This window comes from Dipteris shenzhenensis, chromosome 13 (genome assembly GCF_047967505.1).
Source record: "Dipteris shenzhenensis isolate YYH24624 ecotype China chromosome 13, Dip_SZ_1.0, whole genome shotgun sequence".
Lineage (NCBI taxonomy): Eukaryota > Viridiplantae > Streptophyta > Polypodiopsida > Gleicheniales > Dipteridaceae > Dipteris > Dipteris shenzhenensis.
The window spans coordinates 15832621-15846134 of record NC_141608.1 but is presented as its reverse complement, the minus strand read 5'-3'; the positions used below and the strand labels follow the sequence as shown (position 1 = coordinate 15846134).

General features: G+C 44.9%; 1 protein-coding gene across 6 annotated transcripts in view; it reads left to right on the top strand.

Moving 5' to 3' along the window:
• The window catches only part of LOC147895085 (uncharacterized), a 163196-nt gene that overhangs the window by 58514 nt on the left and 91168 nt on the right, over window positions 1–13514 (top strand). For 3 of the 6 annotated variants that reach the window (XM_087383899.1, XM_087383896.1, XM_087383900.1), the window contains 5 exons: window positions 4294–4407; window positions 10814–10890; window positions 11014–11109; window positions 11228–11267; window positions 11359–11499. In XM_087383899.1, coding sequence (XP_087240025.1) covers window positions 4294–4407; window positions 10814–10890; window positions 11014–11109; window positions 11228–11267; window positions 11359–11499 — 468 coding nt within the window. The remainder of the gene's footprint in view (window positions 1–4293; window positions 4408–10813; window positions 10891–11013; window positions 11110–11227; window positions 11268–11358; window positions 11500–13514) is intronic. The other 3 variants (XM_087383901.1, XM_087383898.1, XM_087383897.1) reach the window with 2 other exon arrangements.

Here is a 13514-nt window from a genome sequence, read left to right as displayed (position 1 = left end):
CAAATGCATGCCACCAGCATTTAGCATCTAATTGCCCACCAACCATTCACATATGATGAACACAATCCCGACCCCATGGATTTACAAGACAACCACGACAAAAAAATGCTCATGCCCTCATACAGAAAGAACTCGGGACAACCATGAAAGGTGTATGTCATCCCACAACAAAACCTCGTCATACTTTGGATACCATGCTCTGGATTAGCCTGGTGCTCCCACACCTTGGGCTCATCATTTCCCTTGCACATACACTTCCATCATAGCCTAAAGCTTGATTGCCACATACAACCACACATCCATGACGCCCACACTGAGTCAATGAGTGCTCCCATGACTTTACCACAATACGGAACATCAGTCATGTACACATGTACAAGTTGAGTTTGGGGTTTTCAAAAATCTTGACACACCTTTAGCAACCCCACTCTTCTGCTGTACAAACAGAGACTATTTATCCTCGTGGATCAAACAGAAATCTCGGTGCATACACCTTCCAATTCTTCAAGCATTTTCCTCTTTCAAATAACCTTTGATACATTTTGTCATGATCTTCCATTTTCAGCAACCCCCTGGGTTCTTTATATATGGCATCATCAATATATACTATTGTGTTTCCTCCTCCATACCAGCTCACATAATCTTGTGATGGAAACAACCATTCCTCACCTCTACTCCTCTTTGACACATCTGAATTCCACTCATAATCATATACTAAATTAACAAACATCTGATCATCAACTTCCATCTCATGGTCATCCAATTTGCAACCTACATCATTGGTTTCCAACTCTTCCTCTGGACAAACTGCCAAACTAAGACTATAGCCAGACCACTCATCCATATGTTGAGCATCAACATGAGGTGTATCCACCATAAACTCATTTCCCTTCAGTCCATCAACATCAAACACAACAACTTCATGCACTGTAGACTCATCATTGGCGAGCTGTCTCTCACCGTCGCGGAGGGCGTGGTCTCTGAGATCTCTATATGCAGTAGGTGGCATCAAGGGTGACACCTCGGGTGGGTCGGTCTCCTTTGAGTAGAGTAGCGATGGGTTGGACCTCTATCGTGCGTGCTCTAACCACCCTCTATGGTGCCTTGCTCTGCGTCATCTCTACTCGTTGATCCATGTTGCCCTCATGTCAGCTATCTCATCCTCTACTCCGATGTGTTGGGGGGCTAACTCAAAGGCATAAAACTCAGTAACGTGCCTATGTGTCCAATCAGTGCCCTGTGGTGCTGTCCCTCCTGCTGTTTGATTTGATGTAATGGAGCCTCCCTGCGTCACCGCATCTCCATCAAAAAGAGGCCAACACATGCCTGGTCATAGAAGTGGATCAGGCACGAGAGTGGACTGAATCCATGTCCCTCCTGAAAGCAGCCCTTGGATCTCATAGAAAGCAGGGCAAACACATCGAAAGTGCTCCTCTGTCTTCACTTCTGCTGCTAGTGTACATAGTCTGCAAGTCCACTGCTCTCTAGGTGTACTTGCAGCTCTCCCTGTCTCGAGCCTCAATTGGTAACATGAGACACACATTTGTACTATGGCAATCCTCAGCGCATGAGTAACCCGTCTCTCCTACAGATTTTGAGGCGTGATGATCAATCCATACTCTGATACTCTCAGGAAGGGGTCCCGATAAAACTAGATCTTGTGGGGACCTCTTGGTCTCCTCCCAGAGTGCCATTGCAGCTCCATATCACTATCCTCAATCTGTTTTGCCCCCTTGTCCCATGGCCTCGACACCGTCATGTGCTGTCCGCATCTCTCTCTCTCTCTCTCCTCTCTTGCATAATCACTTTCCTATTGAGAGTGAAAGAAAGATGTATTAACATCCGCAGGAGGCCTCGCGGGCCTATGGGACAAAGTGCAAAGTACACCAAAAGGAAAAACTCATACAAGCCTCAATGGGCTGGGGCAAAGGGCGCGCTAAGAGCCTTGCTGAGTACTATGCTGAAATAGAGAGAGAGAGAGAGAGAGAGAGAGAGAGAGAGAGTTTATTAAAGTTTTCAAAAGAACGATGGGTCTATGAGACTGTGAGAAACCTGATACAAACTAGTTGGAGTGGTGGAGCTACTAAGCAAGCATCCACACCTATATAAAAGCCAAAAAAATTGTATCCTAAAAGTAGTCCTCTACAAAGTCATCCTCATCCTTATCATCATTGGCATCAGAACAGCTATCATCATAATACATAATACATAATATAAAGTGAAATGTGCTCTAAGTCAGCATGGTCCCTTCCCTCATCAAGGTCAAGGAAATGATAGCACGAAATCAGATATAGAATGCTGCCGACTTCCTGTGGATGCAATACTCTGTTGTCTTCTGGTCACAACTCTACGCCTAACAAGTGCGACAGTCACCCTTGGTGGTCTTACCCCCACTCTAAACATCGAGGGAATATCCCCAAGTGTAATCTGTGCGTCAGTCCTCTATCTGAGCTGCCGTGTCATTGGCTCTGGGTCTCGATCATGCCTCTGACTTGTGGAGGGGGGGTCTATATGGTCTGGCTGGAAGAAATATGTGATCATGCTCTGAGAAGAGTCCACCAGGGTATGCTCCTCATGTCTCTGAGATTGGAGTAAGCACTCACGATGCCTAACGACCTCATGGATGAACACGGCTAGGCACCTTTGATCCGGAAAAGAGAGAAATCGGGAGAACAGCCTGGAGCTATCTCTAAACTGGCAACAAAAACGTCCTCTAATCTCATAGTAAATGGCACTTGAAGATGAAATGCTCCTTAGACTCAAGTTTCAACCTCTTGCAGGTTGCACAACGTTCATATATGCCTCTCCCTTGGTATACCCTCTACCGGACCACTCTCAATGCAGAGTCTATGTGAAGAGACCCGAACTGCCCAATGGAGATCCTCAATGAATGGGGCAAGTGAACCCGTGTATACCCTAGTGGGTCAATAAACCCCTCATTTGAGATATGTAGGCAACGCTCCCTGTAGAAGCTGAGCTTCAGTGGAAGCTCGATTGGCTCCAACCAGGTCCGGAATGCGTGAAGCTCTAGAGATCCTCCCGTATGACCTGGCTGACCTCATGATACTGGAGTGGGGAGGATGGCACATCAAATGCTATACTAGAAGGAAGGAAGTCTATCCATATGTAACCCCAGTCGCTCAAACCATCTCACTGTATGTGCAAACCAGCATCTCTGGTCCCCTGCCTATTCCAGTTTTGTACCTACAAATACCTTGATCGAGGTATGCTATGCCCAGGTCATATACCTCGATCGAGGTATTCGTTCTCTCAGATGATGTATTGTGTGTATTTGCACTGCATTTTGAGAAAATCTTATTATTTAATATCATTGGTTTTTTGTTTTCTCAAGCTTGGACTTCGTTCACAATAAAACTTTCTGCAATCTTGTCAAACCATTGACATGCTTGGAGCTCTATGTAGAGTTGTGTCCCTCTTTACAGATCGGTCAATTCATTGGCACGCTGTTAACTGTATCGAGAGCCCTCTCTCTCTTTTCCTTGCCTCCTTCAAGGTTAGGCTTTAAGCTGTAGCATGTTGGTGTGTAGACTTTTTTCTCTTTTCCCTTGCTTCCTGTGAGCCTTGGATTTAGTACCCTTGCTCCTTGTCAAACCATTGGAGTGCTTGAAGTTCCGTGTAGAGTTGTCATGTGCCACTTGCCATGCATTGTGCCACATGTGTGGGACAGGTGGACTGACCTGCGAGCACAGATTCCATGTGGCAGTCTGCCACGTGTGACTCCCAAAAACCCTAAAATTTCATAGTTGTCAAAATTCAATTCTGATCGCACCCACGGTTCCTAACAGCTTGGACTATCTATTGACGTACTCTAAGGTCGTAATTGAGCCATACTGAGCTCATTTGTTTGTCGTCTTATCTTGTATCTCCATTACTCTTGGCATGCTGCCAGGCCCACACCCAAAGCTCAGGGAACATTCTCTTGAATGGTTCCTAGGTCAGTATGCAATCTGTGCATTTGATTGGTCCCATGTTTGGGTACTCACATTGGTTGCTTTCACATTCGTATTTGATATTTCTCTCCCCTTGTTTTCCCTTGTCTTCTCTGGAGTTAGCTTTGGAGGCTGTATCACTGTGTATTAACTTGGAAAACAGAGTTGAGTATCACCATAATTGTTGTGTTTTTACCTCTAGCAAAGGCAAGATATACTGTCTTCTTACCACTTATTGTAATAGTGTCTTATTTTGTAAAAATGATATTGTTTTCTGTAGATGGTTTCTGCACGGTGTTTTGGACCCAAGGTCATAGGTGTTAACTATATTCGTGCTACACAGTGGACAGGACAGAAGCTGGTGAATGTTGCTTCTGGAAGTCCTCTAGAGGATCCCGAAAGAAAAGCAATTGGTGTTGCAGCTGGTGACTTTGATGGTGATGGTGAAGAGGAGGTGGTGTATAGTTTTGTTGTTGTTTTCAGGCATTTTAAAACCCACAAAGAGAAATGGAATGTTAATTGAATATGTGAATTGTAATTATGTGTTACAGATGCTACTGCCTAGTTATATATTGAATAATATTTGAAAATTATACAATTCAGTATTAAACATTGAAGAAGCTGGTTTGGCTGCATGTCCCCACATCTGTGGGTAGGACACAAGATGATGATTTCTCCTTAGAGTAGAGTCGAGGTACATCTAAGCAGAGGGCAAGCTCTGTTTGATTTGCTGGTGGCTATTGACAAGGGACCAATACCACGCAAAACGTGGCCAAGATATGAATGCAAATTGTAGCTTGGATACCTGTTGTGGGATAGCACAGATTAGTTTAGATCTCAAATTGAATAACACCAGTAGGGAGATGGATATGTTGGGAAATTATAGGATCACTTCTTAGCTGAATGCAGAAATGTTTTCTATGTCTCATGCCTGACTGCTGCTGAGGGCAGTACACATAATTTTCAATACAATTTGTAGACTTTGTTGCACATGACAATGCTTTTTTGTTTTAAACTAATGCTATTATTTCATCTTAGAATCTTCCAAAACACAGATGAGTGGAACACTGCAAAGGTTACATATTCACATCACACGTACTCAGTTGAAGCTATGTGCTCATGGTGGTATTGAGAAAGACACATCCCAGAACACTTCCATCCCCCGGCCCCCCCTGTGCCCCCGCCCGCCTGTTCTCCACCCAACCTTGTTCCCCTGCAACAACTTCTCATGGTCTGGTTCATAACTGACCAATAGTTTTCGGGTGAGATAGACTCCAATGCCAAATAGTTTGCAAGAACATTCTGCAGGTCAGCATGAAGCATAAAAGGAGAACAAGCATACTCACCGTGCAGCCATAGGATCTGTACATCGGGCCCCGGAGCCTGGCTTTAGGCCATCTTAGAGTCAGGAAGCTCCCTACAGTATGAACCTACATCCGATACCACAGACCCTCTGAGAGGGTCATGCTCGCAACGAGTCCCTGCTCGAAGGCCTACCTGCCCTAAGGCAATGTATCTAAGACGCATCACATGGGAAAAACGTCTCCCTAAAATACCCTTTGGGCTGTTAGCATGCAACAGGCGTGCACCCCCAGCTCAAATAGGTAATTCTCCGCAACCATTACCATGTCACACCAGCGTCATGTGGTAGTAGGTTGGTGCCTGAAGGCCATGTGTGGTAGATAGAGTCTTATCGTAAGGGTCATAGTGAATACAGCCTTAGCTTAGGACAGTCTCATCTGTCCTAGTTGTCCATAGTGACCAACTATCTGCTAGAAAAGTCACTGCCCCACCTGTGAGCCCCCGTTTTGAGAGGACAAGGGGGCAGGAGACTATAGGGGGGTAGGGGAGCAGAGAACCTACCTGGCTGGAACCCGTGCAGCAAAGGGAAGAGTTGTGCGGCCTTCTAGGCACCTCATGGAGCAGATTTGGGCGGGGCCTACGGACTGCATCAGCAGCCCATGTGCTGGGCACATGGGCCTATTTATAGGGTTGGCCCAAGCCAGCCAACCTGGTCGGTGGAGGCGCCCTTGAGGTCAGTGCTGCAACTAGGGGGCCGACCTCCTGTTGGTTGGTTTTCTTCAGCCCAGCAAGGGCCTATAAAAAGCCCCCTCTCCCCCCCTCATTTCTCATCACCTGCATAGAAAGCCTTGCACATGCAAGTGTGTAGGGAGGAGGAATAGGCTCAGCATCTTGGACAACTTCACTTGGCTGTTTGTACATGCTCATCCTTTGAGCTTTTGTCTGCCCGTGATTGTGGAGGAATATATCTGAGCTTTTGCTATCTCTCTCTCTCTGTCTCTTTGAGTGTTGTATGAACTAGATTGGGAGTGAGGTGTAAGTGATTCTATCCTCTATTTCCAACATGGTATCAGAGCAAGGTTTACAGCTCTAGATCGGAGTACCTCAGCAAGTAGGCGACTCCAATCGACACTCAGGTTCGCTGCGTGGTCAAGTTCTCCACTGCAAATTCAGTTTACAGTTTGTTGTTCTTTATTTCAGCAAGGATGGAGGACAAAGATTCTACTGTTGCCTCTTCAGCCCCTTCTCTTCCTTCCTCCTCCTCCAGATTCCTCTCATTCACCATCCCAAACGGCGGAGAGTCAGGGAAGCTAGACGGGTCGAACTACCCGATCTGGAAGGTAAAAATCTGGAGCCATTTAGTGGCTCGGAAGTTGTGGAAGTTGACAACGAGGGTGGAGGCAAAGCCGGAAGATTTGCTAGATAGCAAGGGGAAGATTGTCATTGCAGTAGATGGTGAAGAGCTTGAGAATTGGAAAGACAGAGATACCCACTCCGTAGCATTAATCATTGGGACCACGGCGGACTCTGTTCTTCCGCACATCTAGATGGCTGAGACGTCTGTAGAGGCGTGGGCTATCCTGAATGATCTGTATGAAACATATAAAAAATCTCGAATTCTTATGCTCCAACATCAACTGTACAATCTGGACATGACTGAGGCAGACAATGTTCATGACCATCTAACAAAAGTCAAGGTGGTAAGGGACCAGCTCGCAGCAGTTGGTCAGAAGATACACTCAAGTCATCTGGCATTGTTGACTTTACACAAGCTACCTCGCAGTTTTAAGAGTTTCGTGACTACGGTCACTGCAAGACAGAGGACCAAGCCTCTCACCTTTGAGGAGCTTGGTCCTTTACTATTGCCGGAAGAGGTTCGGGAAAAGCTATTTACTTAATCGGACGAGAAGGCTTTCGTTGCAAGGGGCAAGGGTAAGTTCAAAAACTCCAAGAACAAAAGCAAGACCAAGGATGCAGAGAAAAAGAGGCAAATGAAGTGCTTCTACTGTGAGAAGCTTGGTCATTCTGCTAAAGATTGCCGCAAGAAGAAGGCGGATCTCAAGAAGGAGTCGTCCAAGTCCAAGGAGGAGCCAAAGACCAAATCGGCAAACGTCATGACCGGCGCTCTCTTCATCATCACTGAGTACTGCTCCGCTTATGGCGGATCCAACTTGTGGCATGAGCAGTTCGGTCACGTCAACTATGGCACCCCCGTCGAGATGCAGAAGACAAAGATGGTGGATGGACTTTCACCGATTGTAGGCAATGATCGTGTTTGCAGGGCTTGCGTGGAAGGCAAGCAACACAGGGACAAGTTCCCACAGGAGGCCTCATCACGGGCCAAGACGCCGCTCGTAGAAGGGTGAGGTCCATATGTAGGCACCTCTACATGAGCCACCAAGCTCCACAATCATCTCCTCAATCAGCTCCTAGAATCTCTCAATCAGCCTATGTGGCATCTACCACCACCTAACAGTGCTTATGGGCACCTAACTGTGCCTCTAGCACACACAGATAGATCCCAAGGTGTGCCTAGGGCATACACCTTGAGATATCCCAATAAACCCCCCCTCAAGGGAATGCCTCAGGCTATGTCAAGGATACATCTAGTCACATAGTCTCTCAAGCCATCTCACGGTGGTCAAGGATAAATCTATGGCTAGGATCTCATGCTAGCAAGGGTTCCCAAGGGTGTGAGGCAAACAAAGGGATACATAAGACCCCCCAATGGTTATCTCCCCTGCATGTACATGCACACAATGTCTGCAGGAGGTACCATGGAGTTAAACACATACACATGGCCTACATCATATGGTGACCAGAGGTGTTTACAAAGAACACAATAGTTTATTCCATTCATTTTGGAGGACTATCCAGGCAGAGTACCTTGACTCAACATAAAAGAGAGATCTGGAGCATATGTGGAGCTGGTTCAAAAAGCATAATCATCATAGGAGGCCTCATCTTGTGGAGGCACGTCAACTGAAAGTAAATTGGTAGTTTCTAGTTTTATAGTTGCTTTCTTTTTGGCCTTACAAAACTTTTCATGGTGATTGTTTTTGCCACAATATTTGCAAGGATTGATCTTGAAGCAATCTTTTGAGAGGTGATTAGTCTTACCACAATGTTTGCAAGGTGGAAACTTACCCATTTGAGTTTTTATGGCATAGGCTGTGTCATTGCCTCTCCGGAGTTCCTTGTGCCTTTCTTCTTCTTGAAGGGCAGTAATAAGACCTTCAAGAGCAGGATTAGGAAGATTTTTTCAATGTGGTGACAACATGATCATAATCTTCAGGCATACTTTTGAGCAATACTGCCATTGCATCATCCGTAGTGATTGGAGAGTTGATAGAAGCAAGTTGAGTCATGAGACTCTGCATGTGATTGACATGAGCAGCCAAGGGAGTGCCATTAGCCATCTTCAATTCAAAGAAAGCAATCTTAAGTGATAATTTTGAGATGTGAGAGCTAGCACCAAAAAGAATATCAAGCTTTTGCCAAGCTTCAGAAGGAGACTCCATATCAGAAATGTGATGAATATAGTCATCTCCTAAGCCAAGAGCAATAATGCCATAGGCTTTCTCCTCTCTAGCAGGATCTCATGCCGGGCGTGTAGGAGCTGAGGATTCTCCAGCATTAGAGGCTGTTGAAGAAGAAGTTGAAGCAGGTTTCACAAGCCCCCAGAGGTTTTCCCTCATCAATGCAAACTTAATTTTCATATGCCATGTGTGAAAACCTTTACCATTGAACTTATCAATATTCAAGAAGGTAGCCATGAGGGGGTCTAACCCAAAATGGGCAGTGTCTACTCTCTTACAAGGCTAGAAAAAGCTTCAAAGTACAAGCATTTGGTGTAGCAAAGACTTGTATCCGAATTCCATAATAAAAATCATAATGGATACTTCAACTTGCATGCTTCATAGAGGTGGCTAAATGAAAGGATTCCAAGCAAATCCAAGTATAGCAACCTAAAGGAAAGTTGTAGCCACAATTGTACTGATGCTATTCAACTTTTTAAAGTATCAGAAATGCTAAAGTAGCATCTAATGTAGCACCAAATTTACAACACTGTCAAAACTGTCCAAAATAGAGGCCTGATCTTGGAGGGCTTGGATCTCCCTCTTCAAAGCAAAGAAAAGAGGAGTATACCAAAGAAGAGCCACTGAAGAGGAAAGTCGAAATGCCGCGTCGCGTCGCCATAGCCAAGAGCTTGATTGTCGACTGGTCTTTTCGCGTTTTCTCCCTCCTTGGTGGACCATTTCACTTCAAATTTGGACAGGGGCTAGCTCATTTTGTTGTGCAAGCGTGGCTCAGAGGAATTCCGAAATGGTTGCTCCAACAAGTCGTATTGCACGAAATGGCGTCAGAAAGAAAGTGGCTGTTGCACGGGTCTGAGGGCAGCATTCCCTAATTGCTCTGACGTGGAAGGTCGCCTATATGAAGGGTCTCTCCAGCCAAAAGGACTCTAGAAGAGGTCACCTGTAGGAGGAGAATTCAGCCCTCCAAGTGGTTGGGCAGAAAGGGGCAAAATGGAGAGGAAGGTGGGGAAGAAGAAGAAGAAGAAGAAGAAGATGATGACATGGCATAAATGGGCTCAAGGAGGATCATAGTGCTCTGATACCATGTTGAAGAAGTGAAAGGAAAGCATGAAGCTGAACACAAAACAAGAGAATGCTCATAGAATGAAGAAGGGTGAGGTCCATATGTAGGCACCTCTACATGAGCCACCAAGCTCCACAATCATCTCCTCAATCAGCTCCTAGACTCTCTCAATCAGCCTATGTGGCATCTGCCACCACCTAACAGTGCTTATGGGTACCTAACTGTGCCTCTAGCACACACACATAGAACCCAAGGTGTGCCTGGGGCATACACCTTGAGATATCCCAATAGGCCGACCCCCTACTGGTCGGTTTTCTTCAGCCCAGCAAGGCCTATAAAAATCCCCCTCTCCCCCCCTCATTTCTCATCACCTGCACAGAAAGCCTTGCACAGGCAAGCGCACAGAGAGGAGTAGGCTTATCATCTTGGACAGCTTCACTTGGCTGTTTATACACGCTCATCCTTTGAGCTTTTGTCTGCCCATGATTGTGGAGGAATATATCTGATTTTTTGCTATCTCTCTCTCCATGTATGAGCTAGATCGGGAGTGAGGTGTGAGTGATTCTATTCTCTATTTTCAACACTATCATAGTTATAACAACCATGTCAGAGGTGTCCAGACGCAATCTTATGTTAGTTCAGGTATCAACCTAGGCTATCAACCTACCTTTGGGTTAGAATTAGTGTACAACATCCACGTTTGGGATGTAACCTGCCAACTGCTGTTTCCTCTCCCAGAACCCTTGTCCTCACCTTCTTTATCCCTGTTGCAGTGCCTGCTGATCAGCCTGCGATCATCCTGAGAGTGAATCTTGTTCACTCTGTTTTTGAATGCTAAAGTCTGACAAAAGTGAATAACGGCTTCATACATGCTCAATGCAAACTGCTTATCAACATGATTTCTGTGCACAACAAACATTATTCTGCTAACAGACTCCAGTATGTTGATATCTGTGCAGGTATACGTTCTAAATACAGATGCTTTTCTTGGTCGGAAAAAGGTGACAGATCGACTTTTTAGCAAAATCGGAAGCAGGTGTAATGAATAGTGCTTACTTGATTATTCAACATTGAAGGTGCTGTCTAGTGTTGTTATGAAAGTTAAGGTGTTTTTACCCATGGGCTTACTCTAATATATGTAATGCGTGCTATTTTCCAGTTGGGTTGATTTGTTTTCCTTGCCTATGAACATGGATGAAGCAAACATGTGTGCTGGACGCTCTGTTTGCTGTGTGGATCGTATGGGTAGTGGAAGGTCAGTTTTCTAAGAAGCATGAGAAAATATCATGTGCTTTTATACTCCTTTGTCATTGGACAGCAACATTTTTGAACATGCTTGCACATTAAAACATCTATTTCCTGGTATATCACAGATATGGATTTTTTGTTGCAAATTACGGAGGCCTGATGAAGGTGTGTTGCTCTATCAAAAGGAATTATGATGATATACATGTGAATTATAATGTGATGATTGTTTGTCTGAGCCTTGCAAATGATTGCCCAGCTATTTGAAATATCAGAGGATGGATTTGTGGAAGACAATGCCTCAAAGGCGGGACTTGTAACTTATCCTACTGGAGGACGAGCTTTGGTGTCACTTCCAATTGTTTCTCATCATGCTATGGATATCTTTGCAGGCAATGAGGTGATGTCCGTGGGCTTAAACCAGAAGTTTGCCAAAGTGCTCACGCTCAGCTCATTCTGTCTAGCATGAAAATGATTTGATGATTCTAGTTATGAGACTTTCAATTTAGCAGCTAAATCTGTAATTGCTGGTACAATTTTAAAAACATGCTATAAATGCTTCATTGTAAAATGCAGAAGTACATAGAAATACTATGTGAAGCACTATCAACACTGCTCTTTAGAGTCAAGGCATGTCATCTTTTGCTTGGCTGCTTAATAAAGCTTTGCATTGCCTTTTGCATGCTTTTGTTGTCATTTTTGGCGGTGTGATAGACCCCACTTATTCCTCCCATAGGGATGTACAAATCTCCTCGTGTCTTATTGTCACTAGATAAAAGAGACAAGGCACCAAGTCAGGTCCTCCCTAATTTCAATCATATTAATGCTTTGTGTCCAATCCTTAGTAACATTTTGTGTCCATAGCGCTTAAGGGAAGATTGTATGCTCCAAATGTTGTTGCATGTGGCACAAGGTACGTTTACACATTTGTGTTACACAATATGTGCATGACATCACTAACCACGATGGTTTAATTGGAGTGGTCAATGGGGTCACTTGCTTGTTAAATATTTGAACCACATTACTAGATCAAGGAGGAGGGAGCATAACCACGAGTGCCTTGTCGAGGAATTTTAAGGAAACAAATGTCTTTGTATTAAGCACAATGAGCTAGAGGTAGCTTCACCTTGCCTTCAATATCTTCTTGAAGCACACTGCCTCCAAAAACGAGATGGAGGATAGGGTCTTTTGCGACAAAACTTAAGGTTTTCGCAACATTATTTCCTCCAAAGGGTTGGGGATTTGTTGGGATTGAGGGGCTACCCGCTCTGATATCAAATGTTGGAAAATGGAGCGAGGCTTGGATTGTATACAAAGCGGGTTCAAGCAGCACCACACAAATGAGAGATTGCACTAGGTGACTAGGGTAATCAAAGAGACAAAACCCTAGAGTGGGCCCTAGCTGAGGTCGACACAGGGGGTGACTAACTCACTCACAAAATACAAAGGGTGGCCTATATGGCTCCCAAGTCAACTATATGGTTGACCAGAGTCAACTCTATTTGACCTGAGCTACAAGGCTCATACTAGGGCTAAGTGCTAACAAACCCCCCTCCATGGTATGGTTAAAGTAACCTGGAAATATCTCAGAAATGCCTAGAAACTACCTCATGGTTGCACATATTCGTCCTAGAGGGATATAGCAACCTATGATATGTACAGAGGGATCCTTCACGTAACAAAATGAGCCAAGTGTAAAGCATGTCGAAATGCCTCAAACTTGGGCCGTGGTAAAGCTTTTGTGAAAAGATCTGCCAAGTTTTCCTCGGTGGGAACATAGGACAACTGGATGTCTCTACCAGACAGTCGCTCTCGAACATAGTGATAGTGGACCTCAATATGCTTTGTGCACGCATGAAACACTGGGTGTATAGCAACTGCGAAAGCACTCTGGCTGTCGGTGTAGATCGTAGTAGAGTGGGGCTGAATGAATGATATCAAGATCTGCAAGTAACTTGCGAAGCCAAACACACTCTACTATACTTGTGAAAGCTAATTTGTACTCAGCCTTACAATTGGATGTGGCAATTGTAGGAGGCTGCTTCTTGCTGAACCAAGAGATGCATGAAGCTCCAAGCATAAAACAGTAGCCGTTGTGTGACACCCTAGTGTCGTAACATCCTGCACAGTCGGTGTCCATGAATGCATGCAAAACAAGGGGGGCCTCTGAACCATAGAGTAAACCCAAATGCTGCATGGCCTTCAAGTATCGAAAGACCCGCTTCACTGCTTGCCAATGCTGCGTACTAGGCTTGTGCATGTACCTGCTGAGTTGGGAAATGGCATACTAAAGATCAGGCCGGATATGACAAAGGTATATGAGGCAACCAACAACGTGTTGATAAAGGGATGCATCAAATGGTGACTTCCATCCTCGGAGGAGAAACGAAAGCCAGACTTCAATGGATTAGAAAT